The following is a 25268-nucleotide window of genomic DNA, read 5'->3' on the forward strand; positions in this document are numbered from 1 at the left end:
AATGCCATGCTATTAAAAAAAAAAAGGAGCTCTTCCTTTATTTTACTGCCTCTTAACGCCACAAATTTCTCCTCTTGCCTCTGACAGACCATCCCCACGTGCTGTGCTAAAAGTGACAGAGCTAAAGAGCTGGTAGGAGATCAGGATTTGCTTCTGGCAGTTCTTTAGGGGGGAAAAAAGAAGAAAGAAGCAAAAACTGGCTAAGCCAGAGGCTGTGCCAATAGTGTGAAACCCAAACCCACGTGCACATTCTGAATAATGGTTGGTTTTCTGTGTTATCAGCATCACAAAACCAAAGCCAACTGTTGAGTTTTGCTAGTGCTGAGGAGAAGTCAGGCTCAGGTCAACAGTTTAAGGAACACATTCACAAAAAAAAAACCCCAAAAGTTTAGTGCCTGTGATTCCACCCAGTCATGTTTGTACTTGGATCCCTGGAGGACTCTGATTTAAAAGACACCACACCTCCCCCTCCTAAATGGAAAAGATGGACAGAGGAACCACTGCATACCTGTGGGTGTTTGCCTAAAGAGAACTCTTCTCCCCACCTTTAAAAGCAAAAAGAAGAGAGGTTGGAACTTTGGTAGTGTTCACCAAATGCGATAATTAGCTTCACTGATGAGTATAGAGCAGTGAGATTTTCATTTAGAGCCTCAAAAGCAGCAAAAAAAAAAAACAAACAACTCCATCCTCCACTTTTTAGATGATGGTTTAAGCTCACCCAATTGATCTGATTTTGAATTGCATTCGGTCGATGTGAAGCACTTTCACCTCCTGCAGAAAAAGGGAGGAGAAATATTTCAGTCACATCTCCCACCTTCAGGCAGAAAATGTCAGCAAGCCCTACTTGTAAGGCTCATATTTCACTGTTTAGGTGGAATGTAAAACCAGAGAACCTGACATACACTGCTACTTGGAACACCAAGGCAGCAGAACGTGTAACAGCAGCTAATAATTGGTGCTTGTGGTAACAAAGCTTAATGATTTCTCGAGTTTTTCTGCCCTGGGAGTTCCAGTTCCCCACATGTTGTGCTGAAACAGAATCAGAGAATTGTGGAGCAGTTTGGGTTGGAAGGGACCTTAAAGCTCATCCAGTCCCACCCCCTGCCTTGGGCAGGGACACCTTCCACTAGCCCAGGTTGCTCCAAGCCCTGTCCAGCCTGGCCTTGTATTTGTCATGTTCCTTTTTTTTTCCCTAAAACACCATTTCTATCAGAGCTGGTATTATCAGGGAACAGCCTTGTCCTACAGATGGAAAAGGATCAAACCAGGACACTTACCCTGGGTACAAAGAACTCATTAGCACTGAATTTATACAGCCACTCATCCAGGAGGTGGAAGAGGAGAGACAACATGTCGTGCCCTGCATGGTTGAAGCAGAGATGTCAGTTGTTGCCTCAGCAAGAACATCCAAACACTTTTTAAGAGGACATCCATCAGATGTTCAGCTTATCAGAAGACTCAGATTAGTGACGTTTAATTATATTTTAATTAAGTGCAGTGCCATCTCATGTAAAGATTCAGATTTTTGGTACCTTTTTCCCCTCAGGTTTCATAACTCCCCCCATGAAAAGTCAACACAGCCTCACCTTCTGCCTCCACCTCTACTGTATCCACGGGCTCCACGGTCTCTGTGTCCGTCATGTAGCCAAACATGGCCATGACACACTGCTCAAATGCCTCCTCCAACGTGTCCCCCCAGGCATGGAGCCTAAAAGGACATGGGACAACTCACTGCACAAAGAGAAATAACCCCAAAGCAACCTGCAGGGGAGCAACCAGAACAATGAGAACGGGAGAATTCATGCAGAGGAGCTGAATGAACAAACAAACAAACAAAACTTGCTTTCCAGAAAGGGAAGGGTTTGTGAGAAGAGCTTCTTAGAATATGGAAAATAAATGTTTTACAGCCACCAAGGAAATTCTTCCTTGATATGGTTAATTGATGGCTGCACAAGCAGACTAGGCAGAAGAAATTTGGTTTAAAAGAGGTGAAAATGAGATTTCAAAAGACATTTCCAAATAACACACAGGCTTGGTCAGAAGCACTGCTGGAATATTAGAAAAGGAACTGAACATGATTCTGTGTTCTCCCAAAAGCAGAAGCAAAATTTACCCCCAAAACACCCAGTGAGTGACATTTCATAGTTCCACCAGGTGTTACACCTACAACCAGTCTTTGGCAGTTACTCCAGACTTACAGCAGTGCAAGAAACAATGAGTTTATCACAGTGAGAAATCCCAGCTGCCCAACACTTACTGGACATCTGCTGTGTGATCCAGATCTGAGGGGAAGGAAAAAGAGAAAAGCCATGATGCCACCAAAATTATTTAAAAAACAGGGATTATATAAAATATAACATCGATATCTGATTCTCTAACAAGAACTTTCTGCAGTCATCCCAGACATGACAAATCTAACTCTGCAGTATATTAGAAAAATCCAGCACAGGGGGAATTTTGGATTATTTCTGCCAAGCATAAAAACCCCCCTGTTTAATGTGATTGTGTGAGTGCCCTCTGTGTCCAGCTCTGTGTGCAGGGTTTAGCTGTTGTAACCCAACAGGCTTCTACAAGTTAACTGCAATAAAAAGGAAACTTTAACCAGGACTGAAGAGTTTATGCTGAAGTCTGCAGGACTGAAAATTATTCATGCAGAGGATGAGATTTGCAAATATTTCCAGCTCAGTGAGGAAATACACCTGTCCACACCCAAAAAACCCATTAGGCAAAGAGAAGAATTTAAAACACAGTAGGGAGTATAAAATAGAAAGCAAACTTTACTAATAAAGCATGATTACCATGTATTGAGTTTTACATTTATATTTATTCAGAGGAGTGAGAGAAATGCAAAATTACCCCAAAATTTTGGCAGAGACAGAACCAATTTGGGATGCAAAATAAATGCCACACTACGATCACTTCAGCTAACAGATTGTCCTGATGCTGTTTAGAGAGTTCACACACTGTTAATGGATTCTCAACAACAGTCTCTAAAGCAAACAAATTCCAGTGCATGTAAAAAGAAAGATAAAACCTCTCCCAGTTATGGAAACTGCGTGACTACTGTAGTATGTCACAGTATCTCTGCCCTGCTATCAAATAAAGATCTGAACACCTCCTAAAAATATAAATTCTAACAGAGGAATAGGCACAGTCCCTCCAGACAGACATGGAAAACACACAGGGAATGATCTCCTGCCTGAAGTTGGCCCTTGGGCTGCCACCTACTCACTTGACATCCTCTTAGAAGCCATTCCAGGGGTGGGGAAAGGAGAGATAAAGATCTTTAAGTAGAGTATGTAGGAGTAAAAACACCACAGAGAAGACCAACACACTCTTGAATGTCTCTTCCTGTATGAGAGAGGTAGAAAAATGTCCTGCCTTGCTAAGAAATGGCTTGGAATTCTTGGGTTTGTGTCTGATGAAGGAACATTCACAACTTCTGTGATCAGGTCTGAGATAAATGTTTGATACAGTTCTTTAGGGGTTTTTGTTTGTTTTATTAAAAGAATCAGCAAGCAAAGGGACACAGGACAACCTTGGCACTTGTGTGACAGCCAGATCTGCCCCACACGAGCTTCCAGGGCTGAAGGTTTCAGTCTAATCTTTGTCCTAAGAGAAAGCTAGGCTTTTTTTTTCCCTAAAGAAAAATCCCCTATAAGTCATGTCAAGGGCTTTTTGGAGGCAATGACACCCAGGGAAAGTTTTCAAGGTGACACTTTAGTAATTTATTTTTACCATGATTTTTTTAGCACCCAAAGCAAGAAAAGCATTTGTCTGTGACAAAGGAAATTGGAGATCTTTCTCTCTGTGTCCTGCTATTTTCTGTGCCCTCATGATTGCAGTGTCACACACACACTGGATCAGGAAGTCATTATTTTAAATATATATAACTATTTTGAAACTATGTAAAATATATCTAATAGGTAAAATATACAAACTGATATATAAGAGATATAAAATGTGTAATAAAATTATAAAATACAAAACTTAGGTATAAAATATATAATCAAACATACAAAATATGTAGCAAATGTTTATTATTGTAAATACTCACATTCATATTTCTTACAGAGTGGAGGGTATTTGGCCTTGACAGCCTTCTGCTCCTCTGTCAGGTTGTAATCCCTCTCATCTGCTGCCATGGCCCTGGGATCCAACTCTCCCTCACTTCCTGGGGGTGGAAAACACGGCCACGTCCTGGAGTGACTCAACCTGCTGACGCTGTGGAGAACAGGGAGAATTCCTCAGTTCAGCCTCTCTCCCCTGAGAGCACCTCGGGAACACTCAGCCACAGGCTCAGCTATTCCAAAGGAGTCCTCAACACACGGAATTTCAGTTGTTTCTGTCCCAGCTGGGAGGTGGGAGAAGGTGGGAGTTCAACCCCACAGCACTCGCCCCACGAGTGTGTTCGGCCACGGGAGCCAAGGGATGACATTCCTTATGGAAATTGTGGACTTTGGGCTTTCCTGGCCATAATCTCGTTTCTCCCTCCTTACTGTGAATGTGCTGAGCATTCCATCTGTCCACAGATAATAAAATACAGCTGTAAAGTGAATGAAACTTTCATACTTCAGGTGACCGCTCCTGAATTTTACAGCTCAGCCCACTGTGCATCCCACAGCCACCTGCAACACCACTGCCTCCAAAAAACCCCTAGACATGGCTTACAGGGGAAAAAAAGTCTAGTTTTCTCTTAGGTCAAGGATTAGATTTAAACCTTCAGCCCCAGAAGCGAATTCTTGGCAAATCTGGCCATCACACAAACGCAGAGGTTTTCCTGCATTCCATTTTCTTCCAGTTCTTTTTAATTAAAAAAAACCTGAAAAAACCCAAACAACTGCACCAAACCCCCCATTTAAAAGCCTAATTCTCAGAGCTGACCTTAGCAGGTCCACCAGACTCAAACTGAAGAACCTGCTTAACTCCAAGGCAATTAATTTTCCTCCCCAGATTTACAGACATAACAACCACTGTCACTATTTCTTTTTCTTTTTTTTTTGGGTGCATTTTAAGATTTACCCACAGAGGAGCCCAACACTTCCCCAAACAACGCAAATTATAGATTTATAGATATCCCGTAACATCCAGGCTACTTTTAAACAGGAGTTGGTTCTTAATTCCAAGGCTTAGAAGCAAGATACAGCATTTCCAACTTCAATTTTTAGGTGTGTTGCAATGAGAAGCCTGAAACTGAGAAGCCAGGGCTCCTGTGGGGAAATAAACCCAGATACTGATTCGATATTTGATATTTGCTGTGCGATTTTTGCTGTTGGCTGTGGATGGTGAGACCCCACGTTACCCTCAGCAGCCGACCAGAACCAGCAAATATTACGCCTGTAAAGCTCACCGCCTCACCGAACTGTGTGGGGGGAAGGGAAGAAATTAATGCCTATAGATAATTAGTGGTTATAGATAATTAATAACAAGCCGAGGATACTCGAAGGCGTCAGGGGCAGCCCTATGCGGAGGGAGGGCGGGCCGCGCCTCGGCCCACACACGCACCGGTCGGGTCCAATCCCGCTCCTACACGCTCTGTGGTGACCGGAGGGAACCGCGGTCACGGTTCTTTCCACTCGGGAACCGGGACCGCGAACCGGGAACAAACCCCAAACCCGCCGCCCCCTCAGCGCGGGGGTCGCGGCCCCTTTAAGACCGCGAGCGGGGGTTGGGGGGTGGGAAGATGGCGGCTCTCGCTGAGGGCAGGGAGCGCTGCCACGTGACCGCGGCGCGCGCTCGCGTCCCCGCCCCGCCCCCTCCCGCGCCTTCGGCGATTGGCCGCGGCGCGGCGGCGGCGGGCGCTGATTGGGCGGCGTTGGCGCGCGAAGGGGTGCGCGCGGCGCCCGGGGGAGCCGCGCGCAGCGGGGGCAGGAAACAATAGGGACGGAGCCGCGGCCGTGAGGGCTCCGAGCGCCCAGCGCAGCGACCGCCTCGCCCACCCGCGCCTCAGCCCCGCGCCCCGCCATGGCGGACAAGGAAGGTAAAGGCTCCCGTATGGGCGGCGCGGCCTCCGCCGTGAGGCGCGGGGATGTCCCCCCCCTCCCCTCGCCTTTCCTCCTCGCGGCGTGAGAGGAGCGGGGGCGGCGCCGCCAGGGGGCGCTCGAGCCCCCCCCCCCCCACCGTCATGGCCGCCGCCAACTCCCCGCGGCACCGGCCGGGTGGTTCCACCGGGACCCTCCGTGAGCCCCCGGGAGCGGGGTTGTGAGGCCCCCTTCGGCGGGGTGAGGGGAGCGGGGAAGGGCCGTGCCATGCGAAGGGTGCGGGCAGGACGCGGTGGTGCAGACAAAGGTGTCACCGGCCGCTGCCGCGCCACGCGGGGGTGCCCCGGTTCCGTACGGGAGCTCCGGTTCAGCGGGGCCGCCCTCCCCTTTCCTTTGGGATGCCCCCGTTCCGTAGGGGTGTCCCGCGGTTCCACAGGGCTGCTCCCAGTTCCGTGGATAAGCTCCCGTTGCACGGGGGCGAACCCCCGTTCCCTGGGGGAGAGCCCCGGTACCGTGAGGCTGCTCCCGTTTCTGTGGGAGTGCTCCCGTTTCCACGGGACAGCCCCGGTTCTGTGGGGCTGCTCCGGTTCCGCGGGGGTGTCCCCGTTCCGCGGGTGAACCCCCCCAGGTCTGCCCGCCCCCGTTCTCCTCCTCCCGCGGCGGAGGCCGGTGGCAGATGGGATGAGAAAAATGTGTGAGAGCAACCAGGCAGCAGAAGGAGCCTCGGAAAACTGGATTTTTGGGAACTACTAGTTCAAGGCTGCGCCCAGACTGGCCTGTTTAACAGCGGTTGGTGGGTGTCCTGCTTTTAAACGTTGTTACACGTCTGGGCTTTGCCTCCGCGGTGCCCTGTGCCCTAAGTTTTAAAATTTTATTGTGCTGCTGCTGACAACATGATCATCACTGAACCACCACAGAATGGTTTGGGTTGGAAGGGAACTTAAAGCTCATCCAGTCCCACCCCCTGCCCTGGGCAGGGACACCTTCCACTAGCCCAGGTTGCTCCAAGCCCCGTCCAGCCTGGCCTTGGACACTTCCAGGGATGAAATTTGACATAGTTAATATTAATTCCGAGCCATATATCCAGAATAAAAGGATTAGCGTGTGCAACAGGGTATTTTTAATTATCTAAGAACCAGTAGAGCATCCAACAGCAAACCAGGGTGTGATGTAGTTGGCTCTAATCCATTGCCTGCTCATGGTGATGTGTGTCTTTAAATACAGGCTAATTAATTGTATGTATTTTTTTAAAAACCCACTTCAGCAGCCTTTGATGATGCGGTGGAAGAACGTGTGATCAACGAGGAGTATAAAATATGGAAAAAGAACACCCCCTTCTTGTATGATTTGGTGATGACCCACGCCCTGGAGTGGCCCAGCTTGACTGCTCAGTGGCTTCCTGATGTCACAAGGTAAATTAATCCTTTTGTTTTCTAGTTAAAGCAGAATAAATAGTAAATCCAGGATCACTTTTTGTTAAAGTAAGGCAGTGTGTAATTCCTTTCTGTCTTAATAACCCCCTGCCTTGCCAACAGCAAGTTGAGGACTCTCAACACCAGAGATAATCAGTACAGACATTTTTAATTTGGGAAGATGTCTTCTGTTATGGAGATGTTTTCACACATTTGATTTTAATGTTTTTCTTATTCCAGGTTCACCCATCCCTTCAATAAGCAAAAAACTCATTAGAAATAGAGTTAGATATAATCTGAAGAACCACCATTTTGTCCTAAGCTTCCATAACCACGTTCTGAGTTGTACTTGAGCTGCTAAAATCTCTTAAAGGAGGGCAGGGGAGTGGTGGTCTGTTGTGCTGAGAGAATTTTAGGTTGAGCTCTTAAAATGCCAGACTGGTTTGGGTTGAAATGGAAGTTATAGATCATCCAGTCCCACCCCCTGCCATGGGCAGGGACACCTCCCACTAGCCCAGGTTGCTCCAAGCCCTTTCCAGCCTGGCCTTGGACACTTCCAGGGATGGGGCAGCCACAGCTTCTCTGGGAAACTGTGCCAGGGCCTCCCCACCCTCACAGGGAAGGATTTCTTCCCAATATCCCATCTAAATCTCCTCCTTTAGGTGTGAAGCCATTCCCCCTTGTCCTGGCACTCCGTGCTCTTGTAAAAAGTCCCTCTCCATCTTTCTTGTGGGACACCTTGAGCTGTGATAAGTGATTTCCTCCAGAGGAAGCAGGTTTTTCATTGGGACGGGAAAACAACCATAAATTTGAAGATCCTTATTCTGTCAGAAACTGCAATAAAAAGTGTTGTAATGAGCCCAGTGTTTGTGACCCCTGCTTTGCTCCTCTCCCCTTGCAGACCTGAAGGCAAAGATTTCAGTATCCACAGGTTAGTCCTGGGCACCCACACCTCAGATGAGCAGAATCACCTGGTCATAGCGAGTGTGCAGCTGCCCAACGACGATGCCCAGTTTGATGCCTCACACTATGACAGTGAGAAAGGAGGTAAGGGCCCAAAGGGGTGGGTTTTAACCATATTTTCCTCCCCTTTCCCAATAGAAAATTCGCCTTCTCTCAACGTTCAGGCAGCAAGATTCACTTCTACTTCTCAACTGAACCATTTATTTCTGTGTTACCCCCTTAATGGGGAGATTAAGTGACAAATATGCCCCTTCGTGGATAAACACTCTGGTTTTTGAATGTATGTGATGTCTTAAGAATCTAATGATGAAAACAGAAGGTGGGGGCTTATTGCAAAAACATTTTGACTTGTGGGAAACCTCACCCCTCCCTATTTCTCATCAGGAATTGACATTGAATTCCATGCAGTGCTGCTTATTGGTATTTTTACTGTCACTTTTGCACTACATAAACTCTCCCAATGAGAAAGTCACTCGTGTAGAAGAATATTCTTATATTCTTTTACAGCTTGATAGCTGTGCCAGCCCCTGTTTTATTGTAGAAATTGGTTTCTGTTGTGTTTTATGCAGTATATCAGGCTTGAATTGGATGTTTCCTGTAACCTTTGTGGGTGTCAGCACTGCCACAAGTTAGACATTTCTCATGTTTACTTGACTGAATCAGTCTTTCCACCTGGTGAAAGTCCTTAAATGATCCAATGTTTGCCCTTCGTTTTTCAGGAAGTCTGGATTGTGCAATGAGTATTTTGATCTTTGGGCCTCTTAAGAGTTATTCATGAGCACAATATTGTCTCATAAAGACTTGGTTTCTATTCTATTTTAGTATTTCTCAAAAATACATACTCCGATTTAAAAACAAACCCAAACCCCTCCTTTTGGCCAGAATTGTGCTGTGCAATTTTGTGAAATACTAAGTTACTGTGACTTTTAAGTATAAAGATAAGGGAGCTTTAGCAAGTTGTATTTCAGACCCAATTGCAACTTGATTTTACCAGAACTTGCCTGTTTTGCAGTAAGAGCTTGGCAGCAGTAGTTGAGTCTGAATCCTTGTGTCTTGATCTGAAACTTATTATTCACAACTCCTAAATTCTTACTTCTAGAGTTTGGAGGCTTCGGGTCAGTCAGTGGGAAAATTGAGATTGAAATCAAGATAAACCACGAGGGAGAAGTGAACAGAGCACGTTACATGCCACAGAACCCCTGTATCATTGCCACCAAGACTCCATCCAGTGATGTCCTGGTCTTTGATTACACCAAACACCCTTCCAAACCAGGTGGGTGCTGCTTTGTTCTCACGTACCAGCCAGCCCTTCCCAAAGGAAAGCTCGATGTGGTGAAAAAGAGCTTAAAAAGTTGCCTGGATTACCTGTCATTTGGGGTTTTAGGGCGAAGTGGGTGTTTAGTGTAAGGTTATTTTGTATGAAGCTTCCAAATGTATCCATGGAAAGATAAACCTTGTGCTTTTGCTGGTTATTTTGTCACCTCACTGTGTGTGGTGGTGTTTGGGTTTTTTTGGAAGCTGTGATTTCTTTGGTGGGTAGCTGAGCTGTTCCCCTTGATATCCTGTAAAGATATTAACCTATAAACTCATCAAGATAGTATAGAGTAAATAGTTTTGCTTTTGTGGGGAGGATCAGAAGTGCCTTTGTTACTTTAAAAGTGCAGTTACGGATGATGAGGGAAAGAAAAATATCCCACCAGCAGTTTAGGAGGAGTTTTTGGAGCAGTGACAGATGAGCTGCTCTTCCTCCATCCACCTGGACCAGGTGACTCAGGCCAGAGCATGGAGAGGTGACTCCTGGGCTACTGAAAAAGGCACAGCTAAGTTTAGTAAAGCACAGTAAAACAATGCAGATATTCCAGGATGTGCTGGAAGTGATACCAGGCACTGGAGTTCTTGCACTGCCTCGTTACAGATCCTTCTGGAGAGTGTAACCCTGACCTGCGTCTTCGTGGGCACCAGAAGGAGGGTTATGGGCTGTCCTGGAACCCAAACCTCAGTGGGCACTTGCTCAGTGCCTCTGATGATCATGTGAGTACTTTAAATAGAGCTGAGGTCCAACCTGCACTTTGTGTGCCCTGGGAAGGTCAGGAATGTTCTGGGTTTGAGGGGGAGGAGGTGAAGGGATCATCTGTCTGGAGAAGTAATTTTTTGAGTTTTCTGTTGTTTCAAAGACCATCTGCTTGTGGGATATCAGTGCTGTTCCCAAAGAAGGCAAAGTGGTGGATGCAAAGACCATCTTCACGGGCCACACAGCAGTGGTGGAAGATGTATCTTGGCACCTGCTCCATGAATCCCTTTTTGGATCCGTTGCTGACGATCAGAAGCTCATGATGTAAGTGGGGGAACCTCTTCACAACCCAGGTGCTTTCCCATTTGCTGCTTAGTCCCTTGGTGAAAGGGGACAGGAACCTTTGTTTCAGTTCCGTGTTTTTCCATTCCCAGCTGGGACACTCGGTCAAACAACACCTCCAAACCCAGTCATTCCGTGGATGCTCACACAGCTGAAGTCAACTGCCTTTCCTTCAACCCTTACAGTGAGTTCATCCTGGCCACAGGATCAGCTGATAAGGTACATCCTCCTTGAGCTTGGAGCATCCTTGTCCTGTTTCTGATGTGTAAGTGTGGATGTACACGTTGGTTACTTCAACAAAATGTGGTTTTGTGTTTTTTTCCACAGACTGTAGCTCTGTGGGACTTGAGGAACCTAAAACTGAAGCTGCACTCCTTTGAATCACATAAAGATGAAATATTTCAGGTATAACAAAATGTCTTTATCTTTTATGCACATAGACTTGGAAAAATAGTCTTTTCTACTATCTTTTTATTAGAGATACTTTCCCTTTAAAACTCATTCTTTTCTCTCCTCTGCTTATCATTTTCTGGGTGATTGTTGTGGGGCTGCAGAGCTCCAGTACAGATAAGAGTGTCCAGGAGGCCAGACTGGAAACAGAGAAATGCTCTGGAGCTTTAACCACAGCAGAAGGATGAAATGGTAGCAGTGCAGGGTCCATTAAATTATTCATGGCAGCAGATTGAAGCAGGAGGCCCCAGTGAAATGGCTGCAGTGTTTCCATCTCCTCAGCCTGCTCCTGGAGGAAGGTTTAACTGCTTCCCCTTAACAGGATCACCAAAACATCCTCTGACAACAAACAAGTGCTAATTTTACTGGTGTAAATATAGAATGTTCACATCATGGGTGGCACGTGCTTAGCAGATACAATATTTCCATCTCCAGCTCGTGCCTTAATCAGAGGGGAAAATATGCAGAGATTTCTTTTTGGTGGGAGGATTATTAGTTCAGACCGTAGTTATGTCTAAATAAAACTACACACGGAATCCTGAAGTGCAGAATTCTGAGTTCTTTCCTAATCCTGTGATCCTATTAGGTGGTGTGTTTTTGGAGAGCTTTATCTCCAGCAGGAGTGGTAAATGTGAGCTTTTGGGCAGCTGAGCTCAAGTTCCAGTGATTTGTTTTCATGTGAGAACTGCACCTACTGCTGAAGGAATCCCTGGGTTAGCCTTGTGCAATAATCCTCCCTGAGATAAGGAGCAGCCAATACCCTTGGGAGCTGTTTGCACTTGGGAACACGTGGGCTTTGTTAGAGGAAAGGTTCCAGGTGGCACCTTTTTGGTGTGTGGATGTTCACAAACTGCCTCCTGTGTTCAGGGTTCTCAGTTGGGGGTATTTTTATTCCGGGTTATTGTCAGTTTGAATTCTCACGGAGCTTTCAGGACACACAATGAAGTGGTGTTTGTTGTCAGTGTCATGTTGCAGCTTCTTAAAACTTAATTTCCAAATTCATCCTTGTCTGTAGGTTCAGTGGTCTCCCCATAATGAAACTATACTGGCCTCCAGTGGCACGGACCGCAGGCTAAATGTCTGGGACTTGAGGTAAATCCCAAATTACTCACATTGTCCCCACAAAATGTTGTTCATTAATTGCATCACACCTTAAAAAACAAACCAACCCCCACCTTTTCTTTTTTTCTCCTTTTTTTTTGCAGTAAAATTGGAGAAGAGCAATCCCCTGAAGATGCTGAGGACGGGCCCCCAGAGCTGTTGGTGAGTCATTTCAATCTCATTAATTACTTTGACCAGTTGCTCACTCGTACAAGGGTAGGTTTGTAACCACTCCCCTTTTTGATTCCCCAATCCTAGTTTATTCATGGTGGTCATACTGCAAAGATATCTGATTTCTCCTGGAATCCCAACGAGCCCTGGGTCATTTGTTCTGTATCAGAAGATAATATCATGCAAGTCTGGCAAATGGTGAGTTGCTTGGGAGAGTGCAGGAAGTGGCAGGTGAGAGATGGTGTTGAAATGCCTGGATTTCAGCATTCCTGCTTTTATTTGCAGCTCTCAGAGTTGCTCATTTTGTAGCATTGCTGAAATCTCAAAGGGACAGTGAAACCCCCTTTAGCTTTGGTCAGAACAATGGTTTCCAAATACTCAGAAGCTGTTTTGTATTTAAAAGAAGATAAATAAAATAAGGAAGTGCTGGTGCAGAAGAAAATTTTTCCCTTCTATGCTTGAAGGAAAACAGTGTGTGAGAACCAACAATGAAACTGAGGTTTCTGTTAGTTACTGTCCTGAGGAATAAAATCTTTGTAAATGATACAAATGCCCTCCTGAGGATGGAGAATGGGAATGGTTTGCTGCCCCTGCATTCCCAGCTGTTGAAAGTTTTGGAAAACAATCTTGACCTTTGAGAAGACCATAATCCTATTTTTTTTTTTTATTTACCTGTAGATTTTGTTGGCAGCTTTCCATGTAGTTATTTTGGAAGGTGCAGCTAAGCAGAGGATCTACTAAATACATACAAAACAGTGTTGACTGAAGTAAGCCTTGCAGTGGCCTCTGCTTTAACAAGGCAGATTCCTAAGCTAAAACAATTTAGAGGAGACTTGGGAAATGTTTTGAAGATGTGGCTCTTATGGAAAAGGTCATTTGTGTTGCTGCTTTGATGTTAAATGATCTTGGGTGATCCGTATCTGCAGATTAAAAGCTGCCAGAGCTTTTTGAGGGGGTGGAATCCTGTCCAGAGCAGTGGGAAGTGCTTCCTCAATCCCTCCACCCCTGTCTTGCAGGCTGAGAACATCTATAATGATGAAGATCCCGAAGGAAGCGTGGATCCAGAAGGTCAAGGATCCTAGATGACAACCTTTTCCTCTTTTTAGTCTTTTTTTTTTTTCCTTCTCTTCCCTCTCAACCCCAATATTGACTTAACACTGGTTTTGAGACACACGTAGGCTTTGTGTTCAGCCTTCCACCTGTAGATCCCATCACAGGCTTTTTCACCCAGACAGCGAGTACCCACTCCCCAAAAAAGGGCTCAGCCCCCTCAGCCAGGTCAGTGCTGTAGCCCCTCGATCAGAATTCCTGCAGCAACCTCTTGTGTCAGGCTGGCTGTCCCCTTTTGGCTGCCTTTCATCACACAGCAAGCTTGGGTTTGGTTTCTTTCCTTGCTCCAGCCACGGGCTTTTTCCTAATTTAAACAAAAGTTGAATTGGCAGAGCTGCCCAGTGGGCTTGAGCCAATAGGGATGATACAAGTGTTAATCCACTGGCAGCTCAGAAATGGTGTGGAAGGTCCTGGCCTCCTCAGTGCAACTCAGAGGCCTTGGAATTCCTTTAGTTATCTGTACCTTGTGGATTTTTCTACCTTTGCAGATGCAAAACACACTTGCAAGTTCTGACTCGAACTGAAATTTCTCTGGTTTTTTTTTTCTTTTTTTTTTTTTTTGTCTCTCCTGGCAGTTCTGGGCTTTTCATTCCTTCCTCCCTCTCCCTTTTCTCCCACCTGCTGGGCCACAGCGGTTCGGATTCTTTAGCTATTCCTGCAGAGCATCCTTCACACACACACCCCCCCCCATGGTTTTTTTTTGCTCTATTGTGTGTTTCTCGAGCTGTGTTTTTTCACATGATGTTTCTTTCCTTTCTGTGAAATGGTTTTTAAGACTTGGGACCCCCAAGTTGTAAAAGGTGTGTGTTTGTGCCAGCGGACGGCCCTGCCCGGTGCCCTGAGCAGCGTTGGCAGCTGGTGTGGAGCAGATTAAACGTGGATGAACTACTTTTTTTAGGAGTTAGTCCTTGACCACTGGTTCCTGCACGTCTTCCACTCGGGTGTCCCGTGCCACCAGCAGCCTGTTACTCTCCATCTCCTCATGACTAATTGCGTGTAAGTCCTTCAGTTGGAATAAAGTTTTTCTACGTAAACGCCGTGGAGTTTTGGGGAGTTCTGTGCTCTTTTCTTCCTGCCTTTTCTGCTCTGTCAGGGTAAGGTTGACCTGTTCAGGGAGCAGGGATAGGAAGGGTGTGGTCTCCACCTCTGTGTGTCCCATGAGACTGGGTGCTGGGATAGATTTTTTTTTTTTTGCTGTTTTCTTTGTGGAATGAGTCAATGAGCACTTAAAATCCCCAAGCAGCCACAAAAGCCCTGAGCTGTTCCTTCCCCCTCAAGCCTGTCTGCCTTCTGGCTCTGCCTTCAGCCCCTGCCACGGAGCTGTTTTTGTTAATCTGCAGCATGAATAGTCTGGTACAAACACCCAGGTTGGACACACAGACTCGGGATTTGGAGGCGCAGCTTTGGGAATGAAAAGGCTCCTTAAACTCTGACCTTTATTTTCAGTGTGAGACTCGATATAAAGTGAAAACCTCTTACCCACCACCTCGTTTCTGTGGGGCACCTCCCAGTACAGCAGAGACCCTTGAAATACAAAAGAAAATCCTGTTCAAAGGATAAAGCTTCTCTTGCATGTAAACTTTTAAAAGTCAACACCCCCACCCCCCCAGAACTTTCAGTGCAGGTTTAAACAATCCATCTGTGGGACAAGGCAAGATACGTTTTCCCAAACACAGCAAAACATAAATCTGTTATTCCTCATCCGTGTCCATTGTTCAGTGCAAGGATTGTTTGCTCTGCTCCTCTGTGGAAAAGCAGTTTTACTACATGAGCAGCAGCAGCAGCAGCACCTGGAGAAACACACCCAGGGAAAGGACTGTCTGGTATTCCTGACTCCAGGCAGCAGCTGTGCTTCAGGCAGGATAAGCAGCACGAGGAGACATCCCTTGTAGATCCTCTGTCCATTGTTTTTGCTACAAAGAGGAAAATTCCATAGTTCTAACAGTCCTGGTCTGCCTTTTCCTCCGATTTGCAAAGGTGTCCATAGATTTCCAGGCAGCTCCTGTAAGGGGAGAAAGGAAACTCAGGCTATGGAATATTTACATAAATACTCTGGCTGGAGGAAAAAAGGGAAGGGGGGTGCTATTTCTGGAAAGCATTCTTTTCATGATATGGAAGAAAAGAAATTGGGAAGCACTTCAGGAGGCTCGGTGAGTGCGTGGGTTTGGGGGGGTGTGGGCCTGGCCCAGCCCTTCCAGAGCCCTTTGGCAAACAGGATTTGACAGACGGGAATGTCATTTCTGGTGTGAGCTACAGGAAGAGGCAGCTCGGAGCTGCACTTAACTCTGAGCTCCCTGGAGCCAATGTGAGACCTCACTAAAGGTGTCCTGGCACCGGAGAAGCCTCGGGTGCTGTCGCTTCCAGGAAGGACAGTTTGTAGATCCCAGGAGTTAAAAGAGAGTCCACGGGATTAAATGTTGGTCTGTGATTTAGGAGAACCCCACACGGCAGACACAGGGTGGTGTTGGGATCTGAATACATCTGGTGAGAACACAGGCTGAGAGATCTCTTCCCTGTGCTCGCCATGCCGAAGTCTTACCTGGATAAAAGCTATTTGGGGCAGGGGATATCCTGTGAGGAGGTTTGGAGGGAGAAGGGGAAAAAGGAATGCTAAAGGAGCAGTGAGGTCACAGAAAACGGTTAAGAGTGTGCACAGCTGGGACTGGAGTAACAGAACAGCTCCAGGCTCGGTGAGTAAAACAGTCCACAAACTCCAGGGTGCTTTCTGGAGCTTTGGAAAATCCCAGCCGTAGAGTTTTATGAGCAGAGGACAGTTCTCTCCCACTGGAGAGCATCCACAACACCTTCCCAAACCTAAACCTCAGCTCCTTTCCACATATTCCTGAGGAAACCACCACTTAAGTTGCCACACCTGCTTCTTGGGAAGCAACTCCACTCCTCTGCGTGCAGGAATTTCCAGCAAATCCCTATTTGCTGTTTGGCAAAGGGGCTGGAATTCCTGCTGTGCTGCCCCACCGGGCCCCTGGGTCACACACCAGCCGTGTCCCCAGGAACCAGGAGCAGAAGCCTGTGGTGTCCCACAGCTGTGTGTCCCCAGACTTCCCCACCATCCTCCTCCTCTTCCCAACCCCTCTGCACTGCAGGGATGAGACACAAACGCACTTGTAGATGGAGAGCTCCCTGTGGAGGCTCGTCCTCAGCTCCTCCAGCTCCTGGTTCTTGCGCTGCTGGAGCTGGACCCCGTTCTTCAGCTCCTTCAGCCTGTCTTCCAGCTCCTCAACCTGCTCCTGGGGAGGGAAAAGAAAAGAATGGATTAGCTGGAGGAGGAAGGTGCACAGCCAGGCTGACACTGCCCAACCACCCTCTTTAAAAACCTCTGCAAAAAAAGCTTTGTTTGAGTACAAAGGTGGGAATTTGGGATGTGTTTTGTCCTTAGGCTTCTCCCAGCTGCTTGGTTTTGTCCCCTAAACTCCTCAGTGTGTGTTTTGAGAAGCTGCCAGAACTGTAAAAGCCCATGAGTCAGAAGGAGATAAATGAGGAATTTGGGAAAAGGAAAACGTGGAGGCACACCAGGGATGCTCCAAAGTCCTGTCCTCCAAGGGACAGTGGTCCCTGAAATCCAAGGCAAGCCGTGCCATGGGTGCTGGTGACCTGGTCCCCATTCCAGCAGGGAGGAGCTCCAATGGAAGGGGAACATCAGTTCCAGAAAGTGCTCGGAGCCAGGCTGGGAGGAGGCAGCGCCTGCGAGCCGAGGACAGAGAGTGTTGAAAGGGGGGGAGATTAATTGTGGAGCCTCTTTGCCAAATGTGCTCTTGAAGATATTGAATTGCCTTGTCCCTCAGACCAAAGTGCCGGGGGAAAAAGGCCTGGCCCAGCCAGAAATAACCCTCCCAGGAGGCAGCCCAGCCCATGGGCTGTGGGCAGGGGAGATGGGACCCTTCCTGGCAGTGGGAAGGGCAGAATCTGCCCCGGCAGGACTGGGTTTTAAAGAAAAGCCACACTTATTTAAAACTGGCTTTTCCAAGTGCCTTGGCCCAGCCCTGTGTGGGAAATGTGTGGTGCCTGTGCTCAGCAGCTTTGGGAAGGAACCCTCCAAACCCTTCACCTCATCCCTGCTCGCTGGGGCCATTTCCAAGGGGCAGGCCAAAACCAAGGGAGAATATATTCAGGAGAAACCTATTTTCCAAGCTGGGTAAAGCCCCAGAACTTCCCCACCCCATCCCTGGGTTTGCCTTATGCCCAGGGGCTGCTGCTTCGTGCCAGCCCGGTGGGGGATAATTTTGATTCCAACCAGCAGGAGATATTCCACATCCTCCCCTTCCTCATGCATCCCACTCCTCCCCTTGGCCCTGCGTGCAAGACCTGCAGCACCCACATTTCCCTGGCTGCAAAGAACCACCCCTGCTCTGCCAGAGGATGGTCGTGGGGTTGCCTGACAGGGCACGTACCCGGTACTGCCCGACCTCCTCGTCCCGCTTCTGCTTGACGAGGACGATCTGCTCCTCCAGGCTGCGGTTCTGCAGCCTCAGCCGGCTGACCTCGCCCTGCAGGGGCCTCAGGGCCTCCTTCATGCCCTGGATCTCCCCCTGCATCTCCTGCAGCGCCCTGGCCCCGGCCTCGCGCCGCTCCAGCAGCCGCAGCAGCTGGGGCTCGTAGTGCTCCTCCAGCCCCCGCCGGCTCTGCGCCACGAAGCTCTCGAACTCCGCGGACAGCCGGCGGCTCTCCTGCAGGTACAGGTTGTCCTGCCGGCACGGTGGGGCCTCCAGGCGCTGCCTCAGAGCCTCCTTCTCCTTCTCGCAGGTCTCCTTCAGCTGGGACAGCTCCCCCGAGAGCTGCCCGGCCTGGGTCTCCAGCTCGCCCTGGTAGGCGGCGTGCTGGGACAGGTCGTGCCGCCGGCTCTCCAGCTGGTACTGGCAGGCCACGCACTCCTTGGTCACCCTGAACAGCTTCTGCTTGATCTGCCGGATCTCGTCCCTCAGGTTGTCCCTCTCCAGCTCCACCTTGGCCAGCAGCCTGCAGGCTGCCTGGATCTCCTCGTGGGCATGGCGGATCTCCTGCAGCGCCGGCTCCCGGAGCTGGGCCAGCTCCGAGATCAGGCTGTCTCTCTCCTTCTCCAGCTGCTCCACGATTTCAATGCACTCTTGGAAGTAGTTCCCCAGCTCTTCCAGGGTCAGGCACTGGTGTTCCGTGGCGTCTGCATCCAGAGGGCTTCCTGCTCCCTCTGCATCCATGTCCAGTGGAACCTCTGCCCTGTCTGTGTCTGCATCGTCTGGGATCCCTGCCCTGTCTGTGTCCATGTCCAGTGGGATTGCTGCTCCATCTGCATCCTCATCCAGTGGGATCCCTGCCCCACCTGCATTCAAGTCCTGTGGGATCCCTGCCCCACCCGCATTCAAGTCCTGTGGGATCCCTGTTGCATCCACATCCACTGGGATCCCTGTCCCACCTGTATCCACATCCAGTGGAATCTCTACTCCATCTGCATCCATGTCCAGAGGGATTCCTGTCCCACCTGCATCCGCGTCCAGCGGGATCGCTGCCCCATCCACATCCAGTGGAATCCCCACTCCTTCCGCATCCACGTCCAGCGGGACTCCTGCCACGTCCACATCCAGCGGGATCCCAGCCCCGGCTGCATCCTCGTCCAGCTGGGTCCCTGGCATGTTTAGCTCCAAGGAAGTGTCCCTGCTGGTAGCCTGCAGCTCCTGGCTGGAGTCTGGGCTGCCCCTGAGCGGGGATGTCACCCCCACCCCCCCTGATGGGTCTAACGGGGTGTGTGGATGATCCACGTGTGGAGCAGCACCTGCAACCGCTCCCTGAGGGGCTGAGGATGCTCCAGCTTCATCCAGCTGCAGCTCTGGAGGGGGCTCAGCCTGTGCCATCATGTCCCTGGAAGAGAGAGGAGATGTGAACCAGAGCAATGAGTGTAACAGGTCTCAGCCCTTCCTCCCACCCTGTGAGACCCCCGGAGTAGGACCGAGCTGGGGGTGCTGCAGCCGTGACCATCCCGTGTCACCCACAGGCTGGACGGGCTGGGCAGGGCTGTGCTCAATGCTCCAGTGACAACTTGGACCCAAACTGTCCAGAACAAGGGAAGAAATCCCTCTTAAAGGGACTGACTGCCACGGGGGGGATGCAAACCCAGCCCCCAAACCCAAGAGCTGCTCCGGTGCCAGTGGGAACAGCCACCGTGTCCCGGCCAACCTCCCCGGCGGCACCGGCGTGACCGGTGTGAGCACTCCCTTTAAAACTTCCCGGGATTTTAACGATGTGGCATAACCTCACGGCACGGGAATGTGCTGCTGGAGCCCAGGCAGGCTCCCGGGTGGCTGAGGTGGAGCAAACCCCGCACGCACAGCTCCGGGCGAGCGGCAGCGCCTGCAGCAGGAGCCGCTTTGCAGAGTCATCCGATCCCGGCATTGTCCCCAGACACGGTACCCGCAGCTGCCACCGCCAAATCCTCGGTCTCACGTTCGCCCGGGCGTTATTCGGGGTAGGATGGAGAAAACAACCCCCGGGTACGAGCCGGGGCTTTTCCTGCTGCTTCCCGGGAGCCGGGGCCGCTGGGTTCGGCGGGAGGATGCTCTCACCTCTCGGCCACGCCGCTGAGCTCATGTCTAGTCATTCCCTAAGGAATGAGCACAGGCTGGCACTCGCGGGCAGCCCTCGGCTCGGAGCAACGGCTTTAAGGAAAGAACTGATTTTCACCGATACTTTCTCTCCTAATAAGGCAGTTTTCGGCACCGATGACACATCGCAGCCTCGGACTCAAAGGCCGGCGGCTGGAGAGGGGGCAGCGCCTGGAAAGGTGGGGAAAGGGCTCCTCTGCTTCGTTTTTCCTTGCCCTCCTCTGTGCCAGCCCTTATTTTTCAAAGTTCTCGGCTCCGCTTTGAGTGGGCAGGGCGGGAGGGGAGGACACAGCCCTGCCTTCCCAGCGGGGCGTGGGGGTTCACTTCCACCCGCCACCCCTCATCCCGGGGCACCCCAGAACTCCTGGGTACCCCAGAGGGACCACCCTGGTCACCCTCGAGGGTCTCGAAGTGCTGAACCTCAGATCCCCCACCCCAGCCCTGCACCCAAGGCTTTGGCAGCCCCCTCGCCTGCCCCACGCCCCCAACCTCGCCCTGGATCCCGCACCCACGGGACCCTCCGGGGGGCATCAGCCCCTTCCCCACCCAGCCCGGGTGGGCTCTTACCTTCCTCCCCTGGAGCCCAGCGCCTCCGGCTCTGCACTGCACATGGGCTTAGCATGGGGCGGGGGGGGGGTTATTAATAAACGGGGCTGGAAATCAGACTCCCCGGAGCAGCCGCTTGGCCCGGCCACCGCCTGCAGTGCCAGCTGCGGGCGCTGCCTTCCTCCGCCCCGGGGAGGAGGAGGAAGAGGAGGAGGAGGAGGGCGGGGAAGGCCAGGCTGTCTGCATCCCTGGCAGAGGCAGCCGCAGGGACTGGCTGCAGCCAGCCCCCATCCCTAGGGAGCAGTCCCCGCAGCCCCCCACACGCTCCGGCTGTTCCCACCCGTGATTTATGGCAGAGGTTTGTTTTGTGCAGCCTCGAAGCCCCCCCTTCCCTCGGCTCTTTCCTGGAATCTGCAGGTCCCCATCCCGCCCGGGTCCTGAGCTGGATGGGGGTGGGCCGGGATGGGGATAGTGGGGTGCCTGGGAGGGGTCCCCTGGGGCTGTGGGGGTTCATCCGTGATGGAAGGGGAAGTGCCAGAGGATGCAAATGCCAGGGCCTCATCCTGTACACGGGTGAGTGAGGGTGCTGGGAGCACGGTGTTACAATCCTCTTGGTATTGATTATCAGTGTCTTAAACACCAATATCTCAGGATTCTTCAGATGCCTCAGGTTGGCCCTGCAAACACCCCAGTAATGGCAGAGCACGGCCTCCGCTTCCCCTTCCGCCCACAACCGATCCCTTTTCCCTCTGTTTTGGGGATGGAGAAGATGGTGTTTCACTCTGCAAAGCCCCATGGCAGCCATGGTCACACTCCTGGGTATCCAACAGCGACTCTGCCCTCACCCTTCTCCCACTGACTTGTTTTTCCACCTCTGCCCACCCACCATCCCCACAGCAGCGCCCACTCCCATCCTCCCCGCTCTGTGGATCCTAAACCAACCCTTTGGCCCTCACACCGCCAGCATGTATTCACCTAAAACACACATTTTAGATACAAATTGCCCAGCTGGCACGGGTGCCTCAGCCCGTGCTCACCACTTGGCCCACCCCACCCCTCACGGCGTTGCCCCCCGATCCTACCTCCGCCCGCGCCCGCTCCTGCCGCGCTCAGGAAGTTGGCACTCGCCTCTCAGGAAGTCGCCAGCTTACGTGCCCCAAAATCACCCAGCAACACACACCACAGCCCGCACCACCACCCCGTGCCACCCTGTCCCCGCGTCACCGACACCTTGCCCGTGGCTCGCCGGGGGCTGCCGAAACCAGGTTTAAAATAACAGCGCCCGTCCATCCTTCGGGAACAGAGCTTTAAAAGGAAAAGGGAGATTTCAGTGGTTCTTTTTTTTTTTTCTCTCTTTTTTTGGACCCCGTTGCTTTTTTTTTTTTCAGCACGACGCACCTTCTCGTTCTCTCTCTCTCTCTTTTCTTTCCGCGGAGCGCCTCTATTTTTGACTCAGTCGGAGAGGAATGCTGTTAATTCGCACAAGTTGGGTGTATAAATATATACATCCAGAGCCGAAACTGCCAAGGGGAAAAAACCTGCACATCACGTGGGCCGGGTCCAACAACCCCTTGTAGGGGCTGGAGGGGACGATGGCAGCGGCGCTGGGGGTTTGTGTGATGAGCTGCCAAGGGCAGGGTGGGGAGTGAAGAGGCTCAGCTGTTCTGTGCTCCGTAAGCGGATACCCCGGCCCAGGCCCCGGCACGGGGATGTTTTGTGGATATAACCAGGCAACGGGCGGCTCCGGTGTCACGGCCGGACCCAGAAGCGCTCGGCAGAGCCCGGCGGCCGCGGGCACGGGCTGGGACAGGACCGTGCGGGGAGACGCCGTGGGCGGCCAAACAGTGCGGACTTTGCTCCGGTAAACAGAGCTGGAGGGGAGTTATCAGCGCTGCCAGAGGGGAGGCAAAAGGCAGGAGAGAGTTTGAGGGAGTCTGAGAGACGGAGTGTTCCGGCTGGCTGCCGGGATAATCAGCGGCGGATCCGGTCGCTGCGCTGCCAACACGGCCCCGGCGAGTGGCTGAGGGGGGTCGTGGGGAGCAAAGAGCAGCTGAGGGGGACTTCACCTGCCCTGAAGTGACCTGGGGCTGTGTCTCCCTTCCTGGTGGATTTTTCCTTCATGCATGAAGGGCAGATCTGCCCCGAGGGCAGGGACGGAGCTGGCACTGCGGGGTCACCACCCTGGCACCACCATCTTGGCATTGCCACCGTGGCGCTGCCACAGCAAGCGCTGGCTCTGTCCCCGTGCTGTCCCTACACAATCTTTAGGGACAGGCTGGAAGTAGCAGGGAAGTTGCCCAGCTTTGGGGCCTCCTCAGCCAGAGGCTCTGGCAGTGCCAGCGGCACTGTGGGGTGTCCAACCTGCCCAAATCCCGGTGGGATTAGGCAGCGGTGATCCCAGGCAGCGCTGCCAGCACAGTGCCCTCACTCCTGGCTCTCCCTGGCTCCATTGGCCAAGTCCTGGGAGCACCTGGGGGCTCATCATGCACCCACCATGGACCCATCTCAAAATTCCCAGTGCACCAGCCCAGGCAAGGAGGCTCGAGAGAGATCCTGGAGAGGGAGGTGAGGTCACCTAGCAGGGATGGAGGATGAGGAAGAGGAGAAGGAGGAGGAGAAGGAAGAAGAGTGCAGTGTGGGCACATGCCCAGCTGAGGCAGGGGTGAAAGGGAGAGTCCAAAGGCACCGTCTGCTCCACTGGGACCTTGGGAGCTCCGTGGGAGCAGGGCCAGACCGTGTCCCTGTGCCACAGGCGCCAGCGGCTCCCACTTATCTGGGTGCTGGGTCCTGCTTTCCCTGCGGGGAGTGAGATGAGGAAAGTGCCATTCCTGCCACGGCTGCTCCCAAGGGATACTCTGGCCCAGCCAGCGGAGCAGAGCAGGGTCAGATAGGGGGTCTGGCTGCAGGGACTGAGCACCAAAATCCCCCCCAGCACAGCCAGTCCCACACTGTGCCCCTTTGGCTTTATCTCTGCTCAGCCCAGACACTGGGATTAAACATCTGCCTCAAGGCTGCCTGTCCTGGCAGCTCCCACGGCAGCTCCCCCCGCGCCCTGCTGTGTCTGTGTGCCCCCCGTGCCACCCCCGGGGGGATTTCACACCCCAGGTCTGGGGCTGCCACTGGCAATCAGCCCCATCACGCCTGTTCCAGCCTGTGGGCCACTTATGGGGCAGATCATCCGACGTGTCCATGACATCCTGCACGCTGGGCAGCAAGGCCGTGCTGCAGGTTTTTCCCTTTTGATCAGGATGCTCACACAGGAGTAGGAGATGCCTCTTGTGGCCACCAGGCCACGACACCACAGACACGAGTGATGCTCCTGGGCTGTGACAGAGCCATCCCTTCCAGCACGAGGGATTTGTGCAGGGAGTGATCTCTGCTATTTATTCATCCCATCTCCCTGTGCCTGGCACCTCAGCAAGGAGCCCTTTGCCTCCACTCTTCCCATGACATTTACATCCCGCACATCCTTTTAAACCCCCCATTTTTACAACTGAGCTGATTTCCAGCATCACAGCAGCCAGTCCCCGCATCCCAACGATCGCTGGCGGGGTCACTGCCGCCCGAGCGCCCGCGCTGGGTTTTTCCATATCCTGGGGCAAGAAACAGAGAGTAGGAGCTCCGGCTCTGGTTCCTGCAGAAGGGATTTGGAGGGAGCAGCTCCCACACGGGGTGCAGCGGGGTGGGAAGCGGCACCCGCGGGGCTCAAAGGGGCCCGGGGCGGATGTGGGAGGACCTTGTCCCGGCTACCTGTGTGTGAGGGAGGTGTTAATGAGTAATGAGGGAGCAGCCAGGGCTCAGTGTCCCAGCCAGGCAACGGAAATTGGGGCAGAGGATGGCTGAGCACACCCCAAGGCACCGGCTGCACCGAGGCTGTGCCGCCCTGGCACGAGGAGCTCCTGTGGTTGCTGGGACACGTGATGCCGGAGCAGGAGCTGACGTGTTTTATCACCCTCAGGTGACATTCGAGATCTCAGTTCCCAGGGATCAGACATGGGGGGCTCCTGGGGACATGGCAGCCTCTCTACCTCCCCTCCCCTGTGCCTGGAGCTGAGCTCCAGCCAGTTGCTCTCCCCACGAAGCTCCCAGTATCCTGTACCCAGCTGGGTACCCCACACACTGCTGGTCCTGGGGCTCTCTGAGAGGGGGGGAAGCTTTCCAGGGCCCTGCAAGAAGGGCTGGTTCTTTAGGAAGCTCCTGGAATTTCCTTCTTCTTTAGGATTGGTAGGAAGGATGAAGACAATCTTCCTCTTCACCTTCCTCCTCTACTTTCCTCTCCCCAGAGGGTAACTGATACTCTCCCTCTCACTGCGATTATTTGGACAATGCTCCATAACTGTGTGTGAAAATATTTTTCAAACTGGTTCTGCTGCCATCCGAGGAGGGGCAAGATATGAAAAACGGGGTTTTTTTGGGAGGCTAATGACTGGAAAGTTGGAGCTGGCAGCAGAAAGTCAACACAAAGGCCCTAATTGGGGATTGGATTCTCCTCAGCACTGCTCAGCTCAACGTGGGTCAGCAAAGCCCTGGGGAGCAGTGACATGCTCAGCCCTCACCCTGGGAAGGAGCTGTTCCCCTGGGATCACGGGGG

The 25268-nt window shown here is 51.5% G+C and overlaps 3 protein-coding genes across 10 annotated transcripts in view; 1 reads left to right on the plus strand and 2 right to left on the minus strand.

The window, feature by feature from the left end:
• ZBTB8OS (zinc finger and BTB domain containing 8 opposite strand) overlaps positions 1-5677 on the minus strand; it is a 31231-nt gene extending 25554 nt beyond the window's left edge. For 2 of the 4 annotated variants that reach the window (XR_005565748.1, XM_039387126.1), the window contains exons 1-7: positions 5506-5674; positions 4058-4224; positions 2258-2282; positions 1587-1708; positions 1278-1360; positions 719-771; positions 509-545 (exon numbers count right to left, since the gene is read on the minus strand). Coding sequence is in view for 3 of the 4 variants with exons in the window: in XM_039387126.1 (XP_039243060.1) it covers positions 509-545; positions 719-771; positions 1278-1360; positions 1587-1708; positions 2258-2282; positions 4058-4145 (408 nt within the window). In the remaining variant the exon portion in view is untranslated. Of the gene's footprint in view, positions 1-508; positions 546-718; positions 772-1277; positions 1361-1586; positions 1709-2257; positions 2283-4057; positions 4225-5505 lie in introns of all 4 variants that reach the window. The other 2 variants (XM_039387127.1, XM_039387129.1) reach the window with 2 other exon arrangements.
• A 181-nt stretch (positions 5678-5858) lies between these two features.
• On the plus strand, positions 5859-14584 carry RBBP4 (RB binding protein 4, chromatin remodeling factor). 2 transcript variants are annotated; one of them, XM_027728406.2, is made up of 12 exons: positions 5859-5980; positions 7246-7393; positions 8295-8440; positions 9456-9629; positions 10272-10387; positions 10531-10691; positions 10802-10928; positions 11037-11114; positions 12175-12251; positions 12365-12422; positions 12519-12629; positions 13448-14584. In XM_027728406.2, the coding sequence occupies exons 1-12, from the start codon at positions 5965-5967 to the stop codon at positions 13511-13513; spliced, it is 1278 nt and encodes a 425-aa protein (XP_027584207.1). In that variant the 5' UTR covers positions 5859-5964; the 3' UTR covers positions 13514-14584. The 2 variants fall into 2 exon arrangements, with proteins under 2 accessions (XP_027584207.1, XP_027584208.1); XM_027728407.2 differs by having other exon boundaries at positions 7249-7393.
• Positions 14585-14943: 359 nt separating this feature from the next.
• SYNC (syncoilin, intermediate filament protein) lies at positions 14944-20861 on the minus strand. 4 transcript variants are annotated; one of them, XM_039387116.1, is made up of 5 exons: positions 20699-20861; positions 18902-19391; positions 17951-18868; positions 16665-16789; positions 14944-15543 (listed from the first exon to the last, which is right to left on the minus strand). In XM_039387116.1, the coding sequence occupies exons 1-5, from the start codon at positions 20740-20742 to the stop codon at positions 15480-15482; spliced, it is 1641 nt and encodes a 546-aa protein (XP_039243050.1). In that variant the 5' UTR covers positions 20743-20861; the 3' UTR covers positions 14944-15479. The 4 variants fall into 4 exon arrangements, with proteins under 4 accessions (XP_039243050.1, XP_027584193.2, XP_027584192.2 ...); XM_027728392.2 differs by having other exon boundaries at positions 17951-18855; positions 18889-19391; XM_027728391.2 differs by having other exon boundaries at positions 17951-19391.
• Positions 20862-25268: the final 4407 nt, after the last annotated feature.

Source organism: Pipra filicauda, unplaced genomic scaffold, assembly GCF_003945595.2.
Source record: "Pipra filicauda isolate LSUMZ 115617 unplaced genomic scaffold, ASM394559v2 scaffold531_size399970_pilon, whole genome shotgun sequence".
NCBI lineage: Eukaryota > Metazoa > Chordata > Aves > Passeriformes > Pipridae > Pipra > Pipra filicauda.